Source organism: Maylandia zebra, linkage group LG1 (assembly GCF_041146795.1).
Source record: "Maylandia zebra isolate NMK-2024a linkage group LG1, Mzebra_GT3a, whole genome shotgun sequence".
Classification (NCBI taxonomy): domain Eukaryota; kingdom Metazoa; phylum Chordata; class Actinopteri; order Cichliformes; family Cichlidae; genus Maylandia; species Maylandia zebra.
In genome coordinates, this window is record NC_135167.1 from 33,643,873 (window position 1) to 33,669,033 (window position 25,161).

At 39.4% G+C, this 25,161-nt stretch overlaps 1 protein-coding gene across 1 annotated transcript in view; it reads right to left on the minus strand.

Annotated features, from left to right (window-relative positions):
- LOC101466791 (protein kinase C-binding protein NELL1) overlaps positions 1-25,161 on the minus strand; it is a 305,527-nt gene that overhangs the window by 189,479 nt on the left and 90,887 nt on the right. The window contains exons 5-8 of the mRNA XM_004571054.3: positions 16,693-16,789; positions 6,618-6,690; positions 5,978-6,060; positions 1,012-1,146 (exon numbers count right to left, since the gene is read on the minus strand). Coding sequence (XP_004571111.1) covers positions 1,012-1,146; positions 5,978-6,060; positions 6,618-6,690; positions 16,693-16,789 — 388 coding nt within the window. The remainder of the gene's footprint in view (positions 1-1,011; positions 1,147-5,977; positions 6,061-6,617; positions 6,691-16,692; positions 16,790-25,161) is intronic.

Sequence of the window (25,161 nt, forward strand, 5' to 3'; positions counted from 1 at the left end):
GGTGTGAACATAAGGGTCTTGCCTATGGCACTGCTGTAAAATTCACTTTGAATGTATGTCTCCTCCCTTCTGTGTCTCAATATAGGATACATTTGCTTAAGTATTTATGTCATTTTAAATCTTTAGCTTGGGGGTTGGGGACTTTTTTTTTTTACCACTAAATCTGTAACACATATAGTGTGATACATGTTTTTATCCACTAAGGTTTGCAGTAGTTGAAAGTTGTTGATTACACCTTATTTGCACCTATAGAGCACCTTTTTAACCTTAGCTAAGGTTTAAAGAGCTCTTCGCGACGTGTTCAAACTACCGGTATTCATAACATTATATTTAGAACTACTCTTAAACTGACAGCTGTGCTATTTAAGAATAATGAACAAACGATGACGCCATGTAATCTGAAAACAGATTATTCACACAGTAGAGACTGAATGAGGGTAGCCTGATGACAGTCGAGGTTCTGAAGGACTGTCTTAATTTTTGAGACTGATACCTCGCTCTCTGCCATCGCCTCTTCATTTCAAGAGTCATCTGAAATGATTCCCTGGGACACCCTGGTTATCAGTTAATGGCATGTCCATGGGAGGAAACCAGACTGACAAAACTTCACCCTGTGCTTGATGTGCAATGATGCAGCAAGTCTAATTCTCCCAGGCCAGCGATGGCCTGATTCACTGCATTTTAAAATCTGGCTCCTATGTATGAGTGCAGGCAGTCAGGCTGATTAGGGGGCACTTATTAGGAGGCGGGCAGGAGGCAGAGAGAGATGATGCTCGGGCTGGGTGAATAGGAGGTCTGATGGGAAGGCAAGTTAAGAGAGCTAAGTGGCAGGTATGGTGGCTGGAAAGACTGCATTAAAGAGAGAAAAAGGACCGTAAGATGCTGCTGCACTATTATGTGTCACCAGTGTGAGATTAAAGTGTTTGATAAGGAGGTTTTTAGGGTGTGATAATTGAAAGTAGATAACCAAAAGCCAAGGTCTCAGTCTTTGAGGATGAGGTTGGCACTCACCTTGCATGCACAGTTCCTGCAGTTCTCAGGTTCTACCCACAGCTCCTTATCCCGGTAGACCAGACCGTTGGCACTGCAGGTCCTCTCGCAATGACATCCTTCCAGCTGGGTCAGCCTAGACTCAGCATAGTTCAGCTGTACACAGAATCGCCAGAGTCACAAAATGAAATCAGAAGTCTAAGTGCGCATGCTGGTTTTACCCCTCATCCCCTCCCCATAATCCCCCTGGCATGCCCTGGATGGTTTTCACCGCGAGGTGCTCCGCCGGGAGCCACTCATTAGTAGGGCACATAGAATAATAAGTCATCATCATTCAGCTCATGCTTGAGACCTTAGGCTATAATCTACTGAGAAATGACAGGACTAACAGCTTCGATCCCACCTCACCCTTCTTATATTCCTACACACTGATCAGCCCCTTCTTCCTCAGCTTATTTCCTGCTTGACACTCCTCACAGCTGTCTCTCAACACAAGTGAAGCATCTTTGACTGACAACTGTGTGGCACACGGGTTGGAGTAGACCAAAATCAGATTTCTTTTCTCTTTGAGATATTTTATTCCACTCAGTTAGCCTAGATTTTTGATTTTTTGGCTTGGGATTACCTGTACATTAACCCACTATCCTCAAGTTATCATTTGAAAATTTGTTGGGTTTATGTGTATATTACATGTGCCTAAAAAATACAAAATATACACACGCACACACACAAAATCTGAGTTCTGTTTCATAGATGGGAAGCTGGAGAAATCTGAAAACTCCAACTGATCTGACCACTCAGAAATTATAAGGTCTACTTAGACGGTTTGCAACCCTGCCTTTCCACCACTTCGCTCCTCTGAGAGCTGCCCAGGTCTCAGAGTCAAAAAGACAGGAGTAGCTGGGAAATGATAGACGCTTTTCAGGAAAAAAGAAAAAATGCTGGATGTCACAGAGGCCTTTTACTTCATTTAGAGAAGTCTCGGCTGGCTGCTGGAATGCTGTGCGAGTTATGAATAGTAGAGATATGTCCTGTCAAAGCCCAAAAACAAAATGTTTGAAAAGCAATTTCAAAGGCTCGGAGGCTGCCTTGAGGCACCACAGAGGAATACCTTTCCTGTACAGTGTGAGCATCAAATGGCGCCGTGACGATGCATAAAGAAGTCACAGGTTAACAGGCATGGATCTCCTATGGTGGATACAACAGCCTGAGAGAGGTGTGAAGTCCCAGCTAAACACAAAGTCGACACACCAGAAGCCTCACATTATGATATTTACGTCATTCATCACTTGTTGCCGTTCCTGCTTGTCTGACAGATATGTCAAGCACGTAAAAGTTCAATCTTATCATATTCTGGGGACCAGTGAGTCTTGGGCCAATGAACATTTAATTAAATTTTGTTTGTAATCAAGATCTGAATTGTCTGTCGTTAAGCGCTTATCATATTTTAGTTGGAACAATGAAACAAACACACATTGGGATTTGGTTTGAAACTCAATGCATCAGTGCATCTATAATTCAAGTGATGGTAATGCTTTAGCACTTGGGATTACAGTAGTGACAGAAAAAAAAAACAGTTTGCAGAGGTTAATATAGAAGATTTTCACCACATTAAGCTGGTATTTAATTTGCAAAAGGGCTCATCTGCACATTTTAGTGAATTAGGAAGGAATTAATGAATTGTATTTTGGGTTTCCATAGATCATTATTCATATTAATAGTAAAGCCATTCTATTCTGCCAATTAACTCCGTGGATGTCTTTGGACTGTGGGAGGAAGCCGAAGTAAACAGAGAGAACACTGAGAGAACATGTATATATTATAGAAATTTATATTCAAAAATACTTATCCTTTGGATTTAACCTTCTAAAACTGCAGGATCAGACCGCTGGGTTACGCTTACTAATACCAATATTAGTAGTGATATTTATAGCAATAGTTATTATTTAATGGTACTTATACACTAATTAAATTAACTTACAATGTAATTATTTCTTCTTTCCTGTAAAATACATTACATATGCACAACTTAAAGTTACTTAGATAGTACTTACAACAAAGTACCTACTTACAGAATAATCTGTCTCCTTTTCTTTAAAATACCTGATGTTAAGCAATACTTAAATTTACTTATGCACTATGTAAAATTACTTACATATACTTCAGTTTACTTACAGTATAATTATTTCAGTAAAAACCTGACTCAATACTCCTTATTCTAGTATGCTTACCTTTAAGTATTTGTAGATATATAAATAAACATATTCAAATAGATTTGTATTATGAAAGTATAACTACATTGTAATTTCAATAAAAATGTACTTAAATTTATTTTAATTACAGGGCAATTGCTCCCTTAGTCACGGCCCATATTATAAAATGTTACCTATTAATATTATTATCATCATTTGGTTTTTGCCTCTGTGAAGCTTTGAAGCTGGCCCTGCGGTAATGCCCAAGCAACTTCAAGCAGTCAACTTTTCACTATTTCTATGTGAGCAAATGTTTTAAAGGGAATATTTATCTTAGCTTGAATGGTTCATTCATGATGCTTTATGATAAATAAAATAAAGAACATATATATGCTGCTCCACAAAATAAGAAATATCTTTGAAAACTCAACCCAAAATTCAGAGACGTCTAATATCTGCTGACTTCAAGAACTGAAATGACATACATGGGTGAATACCAAACGTTAGTTTGGATGTATCCGAGTAAACATCATGTTTTTTTTCTTCCTTTTTAGTAACTGGAGCAAATCAAAATTTTAAATATGGGGAAACAAAACTGGATCAATACTGATACTGCATGCTGTGGTATCATGAAACAAAGGTCCTGAGCTTTGTCTAGTATACTTTTTGGCACAAAGACATCCTCGGGCTCCATCTCAGGTGTAATGCATGCAAATGCGTTGTCATCTCACCCCACCTTGACACTCCACGTCACACGCTCAGGACCAAGCAATTATTCACCTCATGCTGAATTCCTCTATTTTCCACATCACAGAGGCAGACAGCCATTTAGCCGTGGAGATGACTGCATTCTCCCTGCTGCGGCTTGTACGTGCAGTGAGGTCACGTGGCAATAGGTTAGGCTGCACTCATGTGAAGTAGGAGGTACCGGTGGGGTAATGTTCTTCATCTCATCCTTATTTACGCCGAAAATGACTCTACAGCTCAACCACCCACCAAGATGTCTTTGTTTCATCCACTCTCACCTTATATCACTCACTCATGCAGTGCGCACGCACTCATGCAGTGCGCACGCACTCATGCAGTGCGCACGCACTCATGCAGTGCGCACGCACACACAAGCACACGTTCATACGCATTCATTTATGCAGATGTTCAGTCTTAGAAATGGGTCATGCTTTGTAATTTAACTTTGTAATTTCAACATGTTGTCGCCTCTTGGCCAGGACTCCCTTGAAAAAGAGGTTTTTAAATCTCAATGGGACTTTTCCTGGTTAAATAAAGGTTAATAATAATAATAATTTGGCTCTAAGCTTGAATGCATGCTGCCTGGTAACCTCTGATTGTACCAGTGCAGTCATCATTTCATGACACCTTTATGAACCCTGGTTCGCATGTCCGTTATGTGTGTGAAAAACCTAATATCAAACCTAATAGAAAACCTTTATACTGCTTAAACAGTTAGCTACTACTGAAAACAGTAAAGGTGTGGCATAGTGTGAGGCCTTTGTCCAGGGTGTAAAACACCAAGAGAAAGAACAGTACATTGGAAAGCAATAAATAAAGATCATTATCAAAATCATAATCTCATAGCTTCCAATGATTGCTACTGGTCAAAAAACACTGCCAGTGCTGCTGCCCTCAGCCTCCAAGCAGATTCATCTGTGGTATTATTTGATAATACTAGGTGATTTTCAGAAAAGTTGACCTCTGATGATTTTGAGACTGAAACTCGTATGGTATAAATTTGAAAATCCTAGGTGACATCTTTCTCGATTTATCGTGTTCATAAGATTTTCAAAAAACGTGACCAACATTTGAACATGTCAGAGATTTTAGGAGATGCACTAATGGCATCAGTTTGAAAATCCTACAGCACCTTGTTCTCAAGATATTGTATTCATAAACTTGGTGGCATGGTCATGTGGTGCTAAGCATAACAAGAAAGATCTGGGTTAGGTATTTGATGACTTTGCTGGTTTCTCTTTTAAAGGTGCACATTTTATAGACACTTCATTGTCATTTTTTTGACCAAATCTAAATTTTGTTTAGACGCTGAACATTTGATAAGTGGGATTAACTTTGTCCCTATGAGGTTTACCATCAACGTTTTTACTCTATAAACAAGTAATTTGCATGACCAAGGAGCTTTAACAAAGTGGGTGCATTCACATTTATTTCTATTGTTGTGGAGTAATTGTATTCAAAGTGAAAACTGTAAAAACAGAACGACCATTTGGGACAAAGTAACTGTCTGTTTTCTGTTTCCCTTCCCGTGCACGTTATTATCTTTTGTATTTTTCTTTTTAAAAACTACTTTGATTCATGCTCACAATAATAAGAGGCAGAATAATCATATTTTCTAAAGACAGATTATGGTTTCTTTTTTTTCCCCCTAACAATAACTTATTCTTTACTGGGCACCGTGTTGTTGAAATTAAACAAAAACGAGACGCTGACTTCAGAAGAGACAGAACAATGTGCTTCAGTGGAAGCGGCAACAAAATCAAAGGGGCTGGATTTCTCCAGCTGCACTGAAGAAGGAAGTTATTTATTCATTTTCATTTATTTTTTATTTACATGTCAGATTGCAACTTGAAAAAGGTATTAGTTGGTACCTTATTTAAGCCTTTAAGACATGGTTGCCAGCATTTTGCAAATTGGCTGTTTCTTTTATCTGAAAAACCTCCCTTTACTGTGGTGGTACACCATACTGTACATTCTCCTAGGGTTCTAATTCTCTTGTGACTCAGTTATAGCAGTTTTCTGCGTGGGAGGTTATTCTTTGCTCTTACCTTCAAGGTCATCTTAGCCAGTAGTTCCTGAAGGTCCATGATGCCTTGCACCAGGCTCAGAAAATCACTGCAGGTGGGACAGGCTCAAGGGATGAACAGCAAGCACCAAAACAAAGAAGAGACAAAGAAAAGAAAAGCAACAGGAAAGCATTTAAATAGGAGATTAACAGAGGAGAAGACAGAAGTCATTAGAATGACTACATTTATTTGGCCACAGCTCACCCAACAGTAAACAAAAGGGAAGCTTTACATAGCTGTAGACTCTTTGTCTTAGGATTGAGCCTGTTGTTAGTATCAGCAATAAAGCACCCAGGTGTGATTGCCTTATTGATCAAGTGACAGAGACAGTAGTGCAGCGGTGGCCCTGTATCTTAATCTGTTTTTTGACAGTAAACAGATGGAGGAGCCAAAGAGAGAGGCTGCACTGAATCTGATATACAGCACAATAAAGCCACGTTGCCAGAGCAGAGGAAGGAGACAAAAATGGAGAGAGGTTTTACCCGAGGAGACAGAGCCTTTCAAAGCTTTCCATAGAGGTGACCACCAGCTGACAATAGCACACACTAATAAAACTAAAGTTTTTTTTTCTATCATGTTGTTAATACTCAATACTATGCATGAATTTAATCACGGTACTTACTACGGTTAAGGTTTGGACACTGTGTGATGTAGCCGTTGGGAGCAAAAATCAGCTTCACATCCTGAATAATGCCCTGGCAACAGAGAGGGAGGGTGAAGTGAAAAGAGAAAAGGAGACAATATAAATAAAGACATATTCATTTCTATCTCCACAATCACACTCTTGGGCTTGACTAGTGTAGCTTTCACGATTTAGACTTAGAAATAAACTCTAATTATCAGTGGGCCTTAATGCAAACCCCGTCACTGTATGAAACATGCCCCTATAGCCCTCTTCCCCTCCCAGCTATCTTCTGCTTAGCTGCCAGTGTTGTGTCAAAATTAATGTTTCTGTGTGTTTTTTTATGTGAAATATTGGTAAACAGAGTCATTCTACCCTTGTGACAGGAATGTTGATTGTGGCTTAGAATGACTTTTCATCATTCAAGGGAGATGGGTTTGACATATGTTTCACAGATTACAGGCCAACAAGTTATTTACAACAGTTTAAACACAGCCTTTGGCAAATCCCGGTACAGGAGATTTAAACAGCAGGTGGGTGTGGCTTCTTTGCTCATGGCTAGAGCGGCGTGCCTGAGACGACCATATAAGGACACTACTGACACCATACAGACCCAAGAGTTGAAAAAATGGTCTGAAACAGAGCACCTAAAGCAGTAAAACGCTTCAGCTTCTGACTCCTAGATAGCTTGCTCATACACTGACTTCTTCATTTCAGACATCATTCACCATTATGATGACACATGTGCGATAGAAAATGAGGAAGACCATAATGGATCCCATTTGAGCACATTAATGTGCTCACAAAGAAAAAAAGTACTGCTGTTTAGCAGATACATGTTTGATATTCACTATCGTCAATTACTACTAAAAACAAACAAAAAGAAAAAAAAGTAAATTTGGTCAATAAATAAAATAAATCCATTTAAAACTGTCAGTTATTTAGACTTTTCACTCAAAGCTCACACATGCGGCTCATGAACATCAGTTGGCTAGGCAGAGAAATTGAGCTGGAAAGGATATGCACCAGATTAAGGTGATTAAGGACAGAGATGAAGAGATGATGTGTTAATAAGTGAAGAGAGTGTGCTGAGAAGATGGAAGGACTACTTTGAGGACCTGATGAAGGATCAGTAATCAGGACATGAGGGCTATGATCAGGATGAAGATGTCTAGGAAAAGGGCGATGGACTTTTTCACAAGATTGTTTAATATAATTTTGAAAAGTGAGACTATACCTGAGAAATGAGAGATGATCTGCTGCAAACTCACAAATACTCTTTACAGATTCACCAATATTGTGACTCAGAGTCTAATAAATGTTGAACTAGGGCTACGTCCACAATGAGACTGCGTTTTCCCTGAGGAAAAAAGCAGCGTTTTGAAAACGCTCTCACAAACCCATACATTTCAAAACGGAGCTGTCCCATAGCAGTGTGGTCACTCGAAAACGCAGACTTTCTAAAACGATGACACATGTGATGCAGTCATGTGACCAATTAAACAAAGATAGCGGAGGGCATTATACAGAAGTTGTTTTGATTGCTCTCACTTTTGACAGCCCTAAAAAAGATTAATATCTGTTTGTACATGCTCCAGATAGCTTTTCTTCAAATTCTTAAGTCTCACTCGCTTTTGCACATGTGCAGAACTGGAACGTGAGTGTTTTTGGCCGTTTTGTGGGCGCACAACTCTGTGAAAAAGACTGAAAATGCTAGTGTGGATGCGGGGCGTTTTCAGACGAAAACGCCGTTTTCAAATCTATCCGGGCTAGTGTGGACGTAGCCTAGGTTTCACAATGGTTCACCTGAAACCTTGGCTGATTGTGACCTACACCCATTTTCACACCTTTGCTCGTGTGATTAGGCTCAATAGGATCAATAGGGGGTCCATGACCCTCTTGGGGACACTCCCACAGGGCTTAAAATCTGGGACTCTCCACCAATTGCTCTTAGAACTGAAGAAGCTTCTCAGATGAGAGGTGAAACATCTTCAAGAAACCTAGAGAAGTCCAGATGCTTTTCTTTCCAAGCTCTTTAGAATACCAAGGAAGAATTTCTACTTTATAGGAAAGGAAAGATATCTGCTTACTAATAACAAAAGGGTCTGTATTCTCATTCTATTGTTTCCAAGTCTCCACTTGGAAACAATAGATTCATTCCACACCTGAATCAAAGAGGACAGAGAGCTTTCTTGTTTGAAAGTGCAATGTTAGAAACTATGTAGAATCAGCATTCAACTACAGACAGCAATTTAAAAAGAAGTTTGGAACTGACTGCTTAAGAACCAGTGTCTACTATTTCAGAAATGGTCAGAATTCACAAGCGCAGCTGTTTAAAAACTAACTCTTGTACTTTACTTACAGCATCAGTTTTAACTGAACTAGAGTAAAAGCCACACACAGGCAGTAGTATATGGCTTATGACTGAAAGTTCTCTCTTTTAAAAGACTGGCTGTCAATCACTCTGAATGACAGGCTATCTCTAGAGGTGGACGACTGGTAAATAGAGGCTTCATGATGACCACAAGGAACAATCTTGGAAAAAAGGCACCATCTCTAATGGAAAACCGAACTAGTGACACGCAGGTTTGCCCACACATACACGCACCACAGGGGGTAATATACTCTCTCCATTCCTTCGAAGCGGTGCCTGATAACACATGCTGGAAGAACATTAGAATTCTATACCGCAAGCACAATCTGCATCGTCCTCTCTGCTATTTGTGTGTGTCAAATCTATTTACAGTGCATTTGGTCTGGCCTTGTGATGCAAGCAACACCTGCCTTTATTTCACAGAAAGAGAGAGGGAGCCTCTAGGCAAACAGGATTGCAGCACAGACTGAGGATACACACACGTGCGTACACACACACACACACTTTCTCTCACACATACGGGCGGTGTGGGCAGTGGATGGTGAAGAAAAGATTGTCAGTGTCACATCGAATGGAAATGAAGGTGTAGATCACAGATGCCTGTCCCAGTGGTGTAATACAGCAGCTCTGACCGCACATCACTGTCAGTGATCAGTGAGCAATTTGAACAGAGGTCATAAAAACTCCCCTCTCTCTCTAAAACATACACGTATACAGTACATATGTTGCACTGTCAAACTTTGTGTCTGTGAACCACACTCTCAGTCTTGCAGTATGAGAGCATCACACAGCTGTATTTTAAGCTGCATACAGTATAGGACAGTGACACCTTTCTCTGTTTTTTATCTATGCACATTGGATTTGAAATGAATAAGAGGGGCGACTTAGCGGTACAGCGGTTGACCTCTTGTCCGGGCATAATTCCCCGTGTTTGCAGGCGTGCTAGCAATAACTAATGACTGCAACCTGATTCACGCAAGTGAGCGCATGAGTGTTTGTGTCTCAGCCCTTGATGGACTTTTACCCAGTGTCAGCTGGGATGCCCTAGGCTTCTGAATGGCCTGCTGGTCACTGATTACAAATGCAGACATATTGAAAAGAGCTACAGTAATTAAACACTGATGGTAATTTTTTCCACTTCACTAAATGGCTGAGTTAACAGTTTGTTAGGACTAAATTACCTTCATGATTTATCAGGACAAACGCTATTAATATTTCGATTCAAAACTGAGGTAAAGACGAGTGCACATCAGACTGTGTGCTTTCAGCTTGAAAACATTGTCAAAATCGCATCAACAATGTTAATGAACAAGACGATACCACTGAGATATAGATATTTGCAGTGGAGTTTTCTTTGATACAATGTAACATTGAGAATAAAAGATTTTAATAAACAGAAAATAGAAAAGAAAATACTCTCTCGAAAATTTTTTCAGCCTGTGACCTGCTTTAAATGTGTGAAGACTGGCCTGAGCTGATTCCAGACTGTAGGACTTAATTAGTATTTCAGTCTGGCCCTGAGTACAGACTAGAGTTCCTACGCTGTTCATCTGATGTGAATATTAACATCTTTCGAATAAAGCTGAAAACTGTCAGTTCAGCCGCATTGAAGTCAGTGTGCTTCACTATAGAGAGAAAGCAATTAAAAACTACAGTTAAGTTTGGTAATTTTTCTAAAGTATCACCTGTTCAATTATATTTGGTCCATTGAATTAAAAAAGGGGTAATTTCTCAATTTGGGTATAAAACTGTCCTCTAAAATACTGTTAAACCAAGGCAGGGAGTCCCCAGGTCAAGCTCATACTCGTTCTGTGCCTGTAACTTAAATGCTTTTGCAAATAATTTCAAATGTACAAATGTACTAAAAACATGCACAAACAAAAAAGGCCAGTTTCTAGAAGTATATGGCTCGATCAGCATGCCCAAATAATTAAAGATGGCACACATAGACACTGTGTGTGTGTGTGTGTGTGTGTGTGTGTGTGTGTGTGTGTGTGTGTGTGTGTGTGTGTGTGTGTGTGTGTGTGTGTGTGAGTTTTCTGCATTCCTGAGAAACCAGTGGCTTTCCTCAAAGTGATGCAACCTATGGGCACCTTTAAGCTTTGGTTGGCCTTTGGGATTTGGATTCAAGGGAAGGATTGATTTAAAGTTTGGTTCTGACTAAGGATGGGGAAAAGGAATGAATATGGCTGATGAAAGTGGTGCTCATCCAGGTATGGAAGTATTTGTGTCTATGTGTCTATTCAACAATTACTGCTATGAAATTACAGTGGAGAAAATAATTATTTGATCCCCTGCTCAATTTGTAAGTTTGTTCAATTCCAAAGAAATGAACAGTCTCTAATTTTTATAGTAGTTTTATTTTAAACAGAAAGAGCCAGTATATCAACCAAAGACTCCAGAAAAGACACATTACATAAAAGTGATGAACCGATTTGCATGTCATTGAGTGAAATAACTATTTTATATGCAAGAAAAATATGACTTAGTTCTTGGCAAGCACAGCGGTAAGATGGTTTTTGTAGTTGGTCATGAGGTTTGCACACATCTTATGAGGGATTTTTGGCCCACTCCTTTTTACTGAAACTCTCTAAATCCTTTAGGTTTACTGGCTGCTGCTTGTCATTCATGTCATTCATGACCCATCTTCAGTGTTCTGGCTGAGGGAAGGAGGTTGTCTTCAAAGATTTTACAGTACATGGCCGCTGTCCACTTGCTCCTCAATTAGAAGTCATTCTGTAGCAGAAAAACAGCCCCAAAGTACAATATTTCCACCTCCATGCTTGACTGTGTGGTTTGTGTTCTTTGGGTAATACCCAGCATTTATCTTCCTCCAAACATGGCGTTCTTGGGGACTGTGGTCCGAACTGCCTTCAGATCATTAACACGCTCCTCCTGTATAGTTTTGTCCCATAATCTTTCATGGAGCTGTAAACTGAGGGCAATCGGTGGCCATTTCTTTCATCCCTGGATAATCCCTCTGACAGCTATCACTTTCTCCCCAAGCTTCTTGCTGATGGTCTTACAGCCATTCCAGCCTGGTGTAGCTCTACAATCTTGTCCCTGACTACCTTTCATAGCTCTTTGGTCTTGCCTACAGTAGTGAAGATGTGGAAATGGAAGAAATTGATCCTGTAGACATGTGTGCTTTATATAGGAGTTGAGATACAGATCTGCAATTGACTGTCATTGATTGAGATTACAATCAGTCAGTCAAACAATCTGTGGGAGCTAAAATTCTAGCTGGGTTATAGAGTATCAAATACTTATTTCACTCAGTGACGCCCTCAAGGCCAGGTTGGCCAAAGCTTTGCCTGCAGGCAGCACTGACAGACGTTTATTATCCTGGAAGAGATTTTATTCAGCAGTACTTTTTCCTCCCTTTGATCATGCACAACATGACATTTCCGTGTTCTAGCGGGGTCTGAAGGTCATCAAATGTTATTAACTGTGTTTGTATCGACCTATCAAAAGGGCATAAAGGAACAGCAAAAACTTTGACCCCCATATGCAGACTTGAGAGACAGCTCATTACACCCTGCTGTAATGCCACACATAGGCAAGTAAACAGTGGATTGTTCTGTTTTTGAGCAAAAAACCCAACAACCCACATACACACACATGAACCTCTTATGCTGTGAGCACACACAATTTCTTCAGCTTCAGTTTCAAACAATGATGTTTGAAAAGTTTACTTAGCTGTAAAAGTCGTCCAATTGCATGGAAAATTATTTTGCACTAGAACCTAATGGGAGCCCTCCTGATAAACACACTCTGTGACATATCAAGGACGTTAACCTGAATTTAAGCACATAGAATCGTGTTTTAAGAGTTGAGAATTTATTTTATGCGCTTATGGTAAGGAAACTTTAGAAATGAATAATGGCAGAGTCTTATTTATCTGTCCAGCAACTAGTATTGAAAAAATACAAATGATTCATACACTGATATAAAAATCTGTAAGCCCTAAACCCTACTCTTAAACTATGAACAAGGGAATGCAGAGCAACTACAAGGAAAATATAGAGGATTTTTAAAAGTTCAGCTCTTCAAAAAATTCAAATTTATTCCAAAATGTGCAAATTTCCCATTCATCCCAAGAGTTTCTTTTCCATTTTCCATTATAAAGTAGGCTGAATTAACCCCAGCCTGTATTGTATTATTACTGTATTACCACTGATACTGGGTTGAAGAGAGCGAACATATCAAAGGATAAAATGGTAATGTTTGAGTGATGCACTGAAAAAGATGAGGTGCGTGAAGAAAAGATAAAGAAAGTAATTTAAACAACCGGGCAACAGAGGACAAAGTGAGACGCAGGTAAGGTAAAGGAGACGTTGACTCCTGAAACTTCACACTGCCTTATGTAATGCATTCAGTCTTTCCATCATTGTCCATACTAGATTCATTATTGTCCTGTAGTGCATGAAACATAGAGCGTTTCACAAAAGCAGCGGTTCCAAACGAGCTTGCGGAGTCCCTGAGGAGTCAGCATCCTTGGCACAATGGATTCTAGATAAAGATAATTTATTACAGTTGCTCCCTCAGATGGAGAGGTTCCCTGGAGGAGGAGTGTTGAGAGGATGAAGAGCATCCCAAGCTACTGCAAGGGCTCAATATGCTTTATTTAAAGGCCTAGTTAGCCCATCTTATCATTATCCCATTCCCGCACACTGAATGCGATAGATTACAGCTGCTGCTTTATTTCACCCCCTATCTCTATCTGCAGTGTTACTTCTATAGCTCTTGGCTATTTTTCTCTTCCCTTCACCTCGCCTCTTTATTTATTTTTTTTCCTCTCCCCTTTCCCAACAAACCCTTCTCAGCTTTAGACATGAGGAGACCTAAGTTTATCCTCTCGTCTTTAGCAGGTTAAAGGAAGGAGCAATAGGGAGTGTGTGAGGAGAATAGCAAACAAGTTGGACAATGCCACATTTTCAAACTTTCTACATTCTCTTTGTGCACAGATTAAACCAATGACTTAGAGGTACCAATGGTGTATTGTTGGAGGCATGCTGTGTCCCTGTGCTTTAAATACAGTTATATAAATATTAACCCTTTAAGACCTACCATAGAACCAAGTCCGCCAGAGCTTATATTATATTTTTACATGCTGTAGTGCCATTTTTGGGAGCATTTCAAGTTGCTATACATCAATACAACCATTATAGCCCAAATCTTTAACAAAATGTTTGCATTAAGTGCATAGTAATTACATAAATTGCAAAAAAAAGTGCAATAAACTACACAAAAATTGAAAATCATTTTTGTTTTTTTTAACATATATTTCTAGTTAGAGAAATTTAAGAGGCTTATCCCTCAAAAATGTAAATACAAAAAAGTTGCACAAAATAGTTTCCTACCACAGTATCTTTATTTTGAGTGTCTTCATAGTTTTATTTTTGAAATACACCAATTTTTATATACTGCAGGAAAAACAAAAATAAATATTATAATGCAAATTTGCAAAATAACAGCATATGCATCAAAATAAACTATTTCCAGCAGTCCTAAGCATCCCAGAAACGACACAGAAAGTCATAAAGTCAAACATAACTTTTAAAAAAACCAGTATAGGCTCATGAGGCCCTGATGGTAAAAAACTACGTTTCCGCAAAATGACGCCACTTCTGGTTTCGGCCAGGTCATGGCGGACATGTGATAGTTCTCGCTGATGGACGTAGGAAGTGTTACAAACAGCTGATCGGATCGGCAAAGCGTGTTTCTGGAATATTATTTTTTTGTTGCTGCAAGTGCTTTTTATGCAGTTTTTGTAAAGCTATACGTGGAAGGAAACTGTGACCTAGGCATAAGATGTAAGTACAACTCCGGTTTCATATGCAAAAAAAATTATTGCGCTAGCTTACGTGGTTGTAGTGCTACCGGGATTTAAAAATAGTTACGCAAAACGGAGCGTGCCCACTCCCACCGGCTTTAAAGGGTTAAAGACTGGGGAATAAAAAAAACAACAGCTTACAACTGGTATATTTAACCACATTTTCTTTTCCAACAACACAATCAAAGGAACAATAATTAAAAAGAAAAGGAGAAGTAGACAATGTTTAAATGTAAGTAGGTAACTCGCCTCCTTTAGCAGGACCTTGGATGCTAATTGGAACACAAACCATTGTTACGATTTCAGAGGTTGCTTTATGAGCAACATGTGACCTGTATGCATGCAGGCAGCGAAAAATATACAAGTGCGTCTCACAGACAGGATCCAAATTCTCCTACATTTCTATGTAAGCCTGGAAGTAATCATACAGCTGGACATCTATAAGTAATAACAGTAAAATAAAGAACGCATCTCTTTATTATTTTAAAACCGCAAAACGCATTTGCAGCAATGACCGTGTTAATTCTCTCAGACTAAAGGACACTTTTGAGCTGGATCCCTCACAGGAATTGCCTTCCGTTGACCTGCCCGGCTTGTACAAAACTACATAAACTATTGTTCATCTGCTAAAAATATGGCTGCACCTCAAGTTTCCAGCTAAAACGCTGCATACTAAGTAGCACTGTGATAGTGGGAAAGATAGCAAAAGAATTCAGGGGAAGAGTCATCAGTCGAGAGGGGTTTTCTAAGCGTGAAATTGTGGCTACACTGAAGTGTTCAAAGAGAGCAGCACAGGAAGCTAAGGATTCTTGACTTCATAAGAAGCTCTTTGGAACAACATGAACAAAAAAAAAGTTGTAGCAGTATGAGTTGAATGTGTCAATTCCATGCAATCAAAAAAGAAAACAGGGTTTTGAATTGTTCATCTAATATTATCAGCTGCAATATAAAAAATAACGGCACTACATTTTCAAGAAAAGGTGAATAGCATCTGGAGGTCTCAGACATCTGAACGTCACTTTTCCTGTAACAACTAATGATGCGTGAACAGGAGGGGAAACGTGCAGCTCTAAATAACCTTTATCATGCACAAAGCAGCAGGTCACTGATACAATGAGCTACTGCACTTGTCAGACACGATCTCTCATCTTAACTTTGTGTCAATCTGAAGGGAGAACTTCCTCATTCCCTCAGTCTCTTCACACAAGCTTTCGCTCTTCCACACTCTGTCTTGGCTGCTGACAAACACTTTTTAGTGCTCCCTGCACATGGAAGGCACCGAGCTGACTGCAGGTAGGGAACTGCCTGATGGGGCTCTGTCTTTCAAGACCAGAGTCTTTGACTAAAAGAAGGAGTTCCTTGAAGTGTCGATGCAAGAAGGGATGAAGGAGGTAAACGGAGAAGGAATGGTGCTCATGTGCAGCAGCGATAGTGTCAAAGCATGAAGAGGAGACATAAATCACACCACAAAAGGGCCTATTGGCTAATCAGTGTTACAAAGACAAAAAAGGCCCATTGATTGCATGACGGGTGGGCAGTAGAGGTAGGAATATCAAGGGAATGTGCATGTCCTTGTGATTCCCTGCCATGTCTGCTCCCTGCTGCGAATGCATGCAGAAGCTGGAGAAAACAAGCACAGATTAAAAATCGACATCATTGTGATGGGCTTGGAAACAAGGGAGGAAAAGCTCAAGCTGCGCTTTTTGCAGCTCCTCTGTAAGCCCTCCATACTTTACTCTTGCATCTTACAGCGGGCGTTCTTCCCCCACACAACCTACTGTAAATCTGCCCAATTACACCTGGCAATGTTGAATGTGAAACATGCTAAGGTGCATAAAGTCTGCATATTATCTGTGGAGTCTTACCTTAAACAGACCATGCCTGTGGCTATGCTGGCCAAGCCACACTCCACTGCCTGGGGTGAGCTCCATCTGGGGAGGGTCTATCACCCGCTCATAAATTCTGCAAAAAAACAGGAAAAAAAAGATGAAGAAAAAAGCAATTATGATTTGATAACAACACAGATACAGAAAGGTTTCTCTTTTTGTGCTGGCCTGGAACGAGGTACTGATCCAACGCAACTGAATAGAAAAGTAAATCCGACAGAATATGTGTCCCTGCTCCTTCCCATACACCCCCTTCCTTTCATAGAAAGCAGACAGTGTAAAGCAACGGCTGCTCTCCTCAAGCATGACAGCAAGTCTCACCCAACGGTTCTCAAACACGGCATTGATATCAGGACCTGGAATGTAGGCTGGATTAACCGCCCGACTCCTGACACAGACACAAACAGGCTTTGGCATTATCAAAGCAAACATCCTCAGTGTCATTCGGCACCATTTATTCCTTCCAGTAAGGTGGGCTTACAGATGCCAGTGGGCTGCAATGGGCCTCTTTGAGGATGTCAGAGAATAATTTGACAGCTTTTCCTTCCTCTTTCTCACAACAGGAGCCAATATGAGTAGAAAGCTGATTTCTTTATTGTGTTCTGTCTCAAATCTCATACTTCCATACTTAGACTTGCAGTTATGACTTCATACTTCAGTTCACATAGACAAGTGTGGGTGGCTACATGTAGCAATGGTTCCAGTTAATTTTTTTAGCGGGCAATGGAGTATCGGTCAAATTTTAAAACAACAAACATCAGCATTGATGGCGACGCTAACGCTAGCTAGCTGCCTAACAGGAAAAACTAGGACTTTAAAATTAGATGTGGACAAAGGCCTGCCTAGTTATAATTGTTCACTACCCTACCAAAAACAGTGGCAGTACACCAGCACTACTTACTAAGTATCCAAACTGACGCACCTTTGAACTTTCCTGGATGTTAGCCCACAGAGTTTACTGAAAGTAGTAACAATTTTGCTTTCTTTTAGGACCATATATTACAAAACAACACTTCTGTTTAGCACAATGCTAGCAAATCGTGGCTACGACAGCTTCTTGTGAAAAAAATAAAATAAAACATAAAATAAAATAAAAACCTAACATAGTGGGTAGATTAGCATTCATTGATTTTGTTAAATATATGTTGTGACATGAACACATATTTTGTTTTTTCCATGCTGGGGTAAAAGTGGTGCAGTATCTCAAGGCTATTTTTACCATAAGTGTTTGATTTCCCACCTGCAGGGCAAGATGTTGCCGCAATACAGAATGTAGAGGTTATGTGATCATACCTTTTTTTCCCCCTCAACCCAGCCTTTTCCCAAAATCCAACCTTGCTGTTTTTGTCTTCCCTCACCTTTTCCTATCAACAGCTCAGCAGCGATCAACACTGGGAGTTTCACACAAGGAACACTGGAGAACAGCAATGCCATTTAGAACAGTGATGTGCTTCCGGGTGTATTAGCAGTCTGGCTGCTGATTGTCACAGGACATATATTAGTTAGCATAGGGTAAAGTGTGATTAATGGTGCACGTCTCTCGCCAGGATTTCATGAAAACGGGTAAAGTTTTGTAGTCAAGCGCACAAAACACTTTATCAGTGAATAATTGCAGTGACTGTGTTTCTATATATTTATATATATTTACCATGGTGCAGGGCTCGCAAAATTTCAAAATCCCTGGTAGCCCTTCGGGCAGGGACTCTTCAGTTTTTGGTAGCCCAAAATAAATTTAAGTAGCCCGAATAAAAAAGAGAGCAATTTTTTGATTGATGTTTTGTTTCCTTTACAATATTATACATTAAAGTATAATATTGTAACAGAAACAAAACATTAATCAAAAAATTGTTGAAACACTAATTACAACATTGTATAAAAATTACAATCATCAACTCAAATACTTGGTTCTAATTGAACAGAAATTTCTATGAACTTGTAAGAACTGTGTAGGACATGAATCAGTCTTTGTCAGATCCTGAATTTGAAATTTCCACTGAAGTCATTGGTAAGAGGCAAGTGGAACCAAGATCGAGGCCATTTGCTTTTTGAAGTTTGCAAAGACTGCTAAATTGTGCCAGTGGTAGTTCACTCTTTGCAACATAGTACGCTGTTCTAAACAGATTTTTCAGGTTTATTTTTAGTATGTTATTTGCAATCGGTGTTTGTTCTGGGAAAGATATTGCAGACTGAGCAATAATGCATTTCTTGCATTTCTCATGGGTTCTAATGGGGGCCTTTCTTAAAATGACTGGTCCCAGTAACAAAGGCGCTTGTCGACTCAGAAATCGAGAGAAAACCAACAACACACCCGGCAGAACATTATGTTATTTACACGGGTGCACAAAAGTGGTCCGCATGTGCGCATTCGCTGTCAAAATAAAAGACGCGCACCAGATAAGAAGTTGCAACACGCGTTTGCGTCCAGTTAAAAGGCACTGTTTTGTCCACTAGAGTGGGATTTTCACGGCACATTCTGCACCACATCTCTGTGCGTTCATCATTTGTTTGAAGCCAGCTCACCTCCTGCAACCACTTTTCCGAGAATACGCGCTTCTTTTGTGGTTCGGACTCCTTCTGACATTTCTTTGGAGGTGGAGGAACATCACAGTAATTGCTTAAAGGAGCTTCTTCGACATCTTTAAGAGTTCTAAACAAATGTCTGTCCTCCTCCAGAAAATCTTACGTACGCAAACATGCGTTGTAACTTCTTATCTTGTGCCCGTTTTTTGTTTTGACAGCAAATGCGCACCTGCAGACCACTTATGTGCAGCCCTGGTTATTTAGCTCATCATATTGCAGCCACAGAGAATTCTTTTGTCCATGAAACCATAAAGCTGCACTTTCTTTTTGCCTTATAGTCTGATTTGTCATAACTTTTCCGTTTTGTGGTCACTTCTTCACCCTGACCTGTCTTATTTGGCTGAGCAGAACTAAAATATATATCCTGCTGCTTTTACACAGGCACTCACATAACGCTCAGCGATTCTCTGCGCGATCAACCTCTCACATGTTTAAGCTTGCTGCGGGAGATTTCACTTGTCATGTTTGCATAGTAAGCTATCGATTGATGAGACGATGTCAGAGGAATTGGTGCGTAAATGATAGTCACTCACCAATCAGTGCTGTCGCTCTCAATACACAGTTCGCGCGACTGCAAAGTGAAAGCAAAAAACAAGCGCAAATTCTGGCTCACCGATGCCAATGACATAATTACCCAGCTACATTTCCCAAAGAATGCAAAAGCATTGACATATATTTTTCCTTCCTATGATAGCCCGAAGGGCAGGGCAGAGATAGATTTTGGTAGAGAAACCCCCCCCAGAAAATCAGACAAAGTTTAGCAATAAATGGAAAAGGTCTTACATAGTGCTTTTCTACTTTACTTGAGCACTTTATACAGTTTATACAAAGTGCCTCATTTCCCCATTTACCCTTTCTCTACATCTAAGTCATTTCTATCTAGCATTCACACTCCACTGGATGCACCAGAAAGCAATTTGGGGTTCAATAGCTTGCCCAAGGATACTTGCACACTGGAGCAGTCAGTAAGATTAGCAGATGAGCTGCTATACCTCCTAAGCCACAGCCATAACAGGACCCCCTTCTAATTGTAGTTGCTGCTATGAGTCGTAACAGGTCTCCATTGGAGCCATCTCACCACTTGGAGCCATAACCAGTAAAAATGTAACATAGCTCCAGTTAACCTTTATCATTGTCTGTCTATACATCACCAAGAGTTAAAATAAGAAAGAGTCACATATAGACATAGAAGAAAGAGTCAGGCAGCTGTGGAATCACTCGGTATCATTCATGGTAATGGAGTGGCTGAGGTGAAGAGAAAATTCTGAAATGTGGAAAGTACCACCTTATGGCCTGCTGGAAGTGTGGAAGCACCGTATGGCAGGCTGTATATATGGCTGTATATATCTACGTCGTACCGCAAAGCACATATTTTGTTGACAGTCAATTTCAATAAGCTGCCAGACCGCCTCATTTTCAACAATTTACTGACTGAACTGAATAAAGTACATGTAATCTTGGGCAGTCAGGATTTCAGCAATACTGGTTTACTGCATCCAAAGTTCATATTCAATACTGATAAAAGTAAATATAAAGAAATATTAAGCCTCAAAGGCTAAGAAAAAGCCACGTCTGTCTGCCTTCACAATCTCAATAAAGCAAAAAAAAAAAAAGAAAAAAGAAAAAAATCCAAAAAAGATATTTTCTTTCTTCAAAATTTAGACAATCTATTTAGGTCTGACAGCCTTCGTAGCTTTACTTCAAAAGAACAGTCTCAATCACAGCCATCACTTTTGCTTCGCCAATATCTGCCAACCACACTAAACTCCAGACCACTTTCAATTTTCCACTATTTGAGCCTGAGACATTTTCTGTCATGTTTGTGTCTTTCTTCTGGCAGAGAGATGAAGTCCGAAATTGGGAGTTAATGTCCCTTTTGAATCACTTGACTCACCATGGGACATAATTCTCAAAGCTCTCAGTTTATCCCCTGCCAAAAGCACAAGCTGGGAAATGCCAAGTCACTGAAGGCGGGTGGCAGATTACTGGTGACTGTTGCAGGCAACTAAAAAAGAAAAAAGAAAAAAAAACTGCAAAACGTTCCCAGTGTGTATGCGTAACCTAGATTGGGTTTCAGGGTGCTTATCATATTATAGTCCAGTGAGCTCACGAAACCTGATTTTTCTTTTTAAAACAACCAAGAGAAAACAGCTTTCATAACAAACGTGTTCAGACTGAAAATGTGTTTTCTAGGTGATCATATATCTACATGTTTGTTTTGCACTTCCAATTGTACCCATAAATGAGTCTACTGCTGGTGCGAATAGATTTTCACTTTTGTTGGAATCTCAACCATTTCATGTTGTACTTTTTACCCGATCTTTTTTTTCAAAGAATAGAGCCAGAATCTTTTGATCAAGCTGCATTCCTGATGGTTGTAGATGGTGTTTGTAGCACCAGTCACACCAGGAGAATCTTTATAAATTTAGGCACTGTAAGACTTTGTTGAGTCTTTGTTCATAAAACTGTTTCAGTGGGCATGCTGTGACACCCTTTCACATTCCAACAAACGACTGTTTTGGAATCACAACCAAATATATTCAGTATATACAATATACACAAATGATGACCAACATTACAGTCTACACCCAATCTAAGAAGTCCTTGAGACACTTTCTGTATGCTGCTGCTCAGAACGAATTGTCTATAATGTGCAATGTTCTGTGTAAGCCAAGCCTACACTTTCATCGTGCTATCATGCTAGACTACAGGTGTATTAAACAATCCACATCACAGTCTATGTGGACAGGGAAAAGGGGATGTATTGTGAGCAAAATGTACAAGAATTAACACGAGACAACCCTTTCTTTGTGAATACAAATTATGCCCTACTAACTGTAATGTGCTCATAATAATTGGGATGATTCTCAGTTACAGTCCATTTATTCTGATTGGATATGAATTCCAGCTCATTTACATGTGGATTTCTACTGTTCTGTGCAAGAAGAGTTCTGCGATCAGCACTTTTCTTCATGCCAGTGTACTGTATGTTCCATAGATATGCTTGTACCTGTGTGTAAAATTACAATAACTGTAACCCTAAAATTTGCATTACAGTTCACATAAGTCATTTCCCTTAGCTATAGGTAGAAAAAACTGTTGTGTTCCTCCTTTATATACAGTGCTTAGGATGCTTCAGAACAGAGAGCCTGGCATCACAAGGGAATGATTATGTGACTTCATCTCTCAGTAGCACCTCTGTGACAGCAGTGATTCTAGGTGCTAAGATGTATTGACTGTCTCACACAGCATATCATTGTCTCTACTATACATACACATAAAGTGAGAAAGTGGAACATTTGCATGTCTGTCCCTTTGGAGGCATTACTTTGAAAAACCTCTGTAGGAAATTGCTTTTCAAAATTTCAAAATTTTCCAATTTGGGAAACAATACATACACATATACTTGTAAATAATTTTCCTGTAATTTGAAGTAATCTGCCACTCAACTGCCCACTGTCACGCTCACCCACTTCTCCTCTTCTAGAGGTTATGTCTGAAAAAACAGATGCTTGAATCTCATCTGGTTTGTTGTAGCAGGACTGCTGTCAACCAACATAGGAAGCATTAAAAAAGTATGCACACACACCAAAAACATACACACAGGTCATGAAGCTGCTATATTGCCTTCCACACAATGACAAATTCTGGTCATGCTGAGGAATTGCACTGATCTGACAGCACAGCAGCTGTAATTTATTCATGCAGACACATGGACATGTGAGATACTCCTATAAAGACATAAAAATAATGGAAGTAAAATTCTTTCATGCGTGGTGCTTTCATTCATTTAGGTACCAACCTGAGTGAAGGTGTTTGGTTGTTTGTTTCGACATAAATACTGTATCCCTACGCTTCTCTGCCTGTGTACTGTCAGTTTGATATTTCTGGCATTTTATTTTTAATTCTGTGTACTTTTTTTTAAAGTGTAAAGATTTTTTTAAACGGTACACCATTACCTGTCCACCTTTCTTTCAGTTTCTCAAACTTTTATGTCCAGAGTACACCCTACTATCTTTTTTTTAATATTTAAAAATATAACAACATATATTTGTTTTTTATGTTTGTGGACTACAGGCTAAATGTCTGGATTAGTTTGACATGTGCAATTTTGGGGGGAAATTTCATTGAATTGGCATCTACACACAGTCAAACATTATTCTGCATTTTTTATTAATATTTTAACCACACCAGGAGTCTAAGTTAAGGTAAATGATCAACTAAATGACCCCAAAATATTCAGGAATATTCAGAAAATATTTTCCTTTAATTTGTAATTTTTTATGGTGCTGTTTTTTCATGTATTTAATAGAGTTTGAGAACCGAACTGACCAATACATTGACTACATGTAATACAGGGTGCTCAGGATGCAAAAATATTTCTTTTAAATGTCATTAATATGAAATTCAAGTGCTACAAAAAGAAAATATAAATACTAGCTCTATCAAAAACAATCATCTGCCTTTAAAAAGGCTATTTAAAAAAACATTGGACATAGAAACTTACAGTAAATTTTAAAATACATGGCTAAAAATCGTTTTTTACACACAAAATGTCCAATGTTCACATGTGACATGTCCATATGATAGTGAAAGTCATCTCATACTTTTGTAAACACATCTGGAGTCACTGCAGCCACTGGTGTTGTTATGCCACCTACCAGCACCCATGAAAGTCACAAATCTGCTCTTTTTAATAGTAGTTTACTGCTACAACTACACATGTTTCTTTTTCAGCTATTTATTAATAATTGACTTTATGTATATGTATATATTGTACTATTCTTAGTTAGCGTATTGTCTGTCTTGTTAATGTATAATATAATGGAGCACTGTAACAAAAAAATAATTTCCCCCAGGGATCAATAAAGTATTTTGATTCTGATAATAGACTGTTTTAATCATTACCAGTGGGCAACTGTGGAATTACAGAATTTTGAAATACTTTTCGATACACCCAATATATCATATCCTCTGCATCACTGGTCCGCGGTGGTGTGAGGATGGTGAATCAGGCTGTGAAATAACGTGCTGGTTTTCTTTCTTGTTTCCCAGGTTTTTTTTTACTTCAGTGAAAGTACTGCTGCAAATTTGGGCAGCTGTCATTGCAGCCTCTACTTCTAAAAGGGCATCTGTAAGCTTCTCTCATGCCTCTTAAGTGCTGAAAATGAAATGAACTTTACCAGCTCAGACTGGAGCTCTGCCACCCACAGTGGTTGAAAGATGCTGCCATTATGCTCTGTGATGGCAGACATGTGATTTGAATCGATATTCCCATTCGCTTTTAAATCCAGGCCAAGTAATCACAAAGAGTCAGAAAACCTTAAGGGAAGAAAGTTGATTCTTTTAACAGTGTTTTTGATTTTTGTTTTTATTTAATGTGTACAAAAAAAAAGAGAAAAAAGGGAGAAGTGGAGAGGGTAAAACTAAATGAAAGGGACTGGAGCATCTTCCCTGAAAAAGGAAACTGCTACCATGAAACTAGAACATATCCTCACAAGATGGCAGATGTATCATGTTTAATGGATAAAACGACCCAAATTCTTTTCTTTTACTTCCCTGTTGGTGTGTGTGTGTGTGTGTGTGTGTGTGTGTGTGTGTGTGTGTGTGTGTGGGGGGGGGGGGGGGGGGGGGGGTATGACTGGTTTTGCCTACAAGTATGTATATGAAGATAGAGTCTAATCTAGCATTGTCACCCAGTTCCCGGAGGAAACGCATGCCTGCTACCATGTTGTCAGATATCTATAATTACTTCACCTCAACAATGACCTTATCTGGTGATAGAACCTTGTGTCCTTTTCTGATAAGGCACTACTACTGTACTGTATCTGCAGATATACTTAAAAAAAGAAAGACACTAAGATGGTG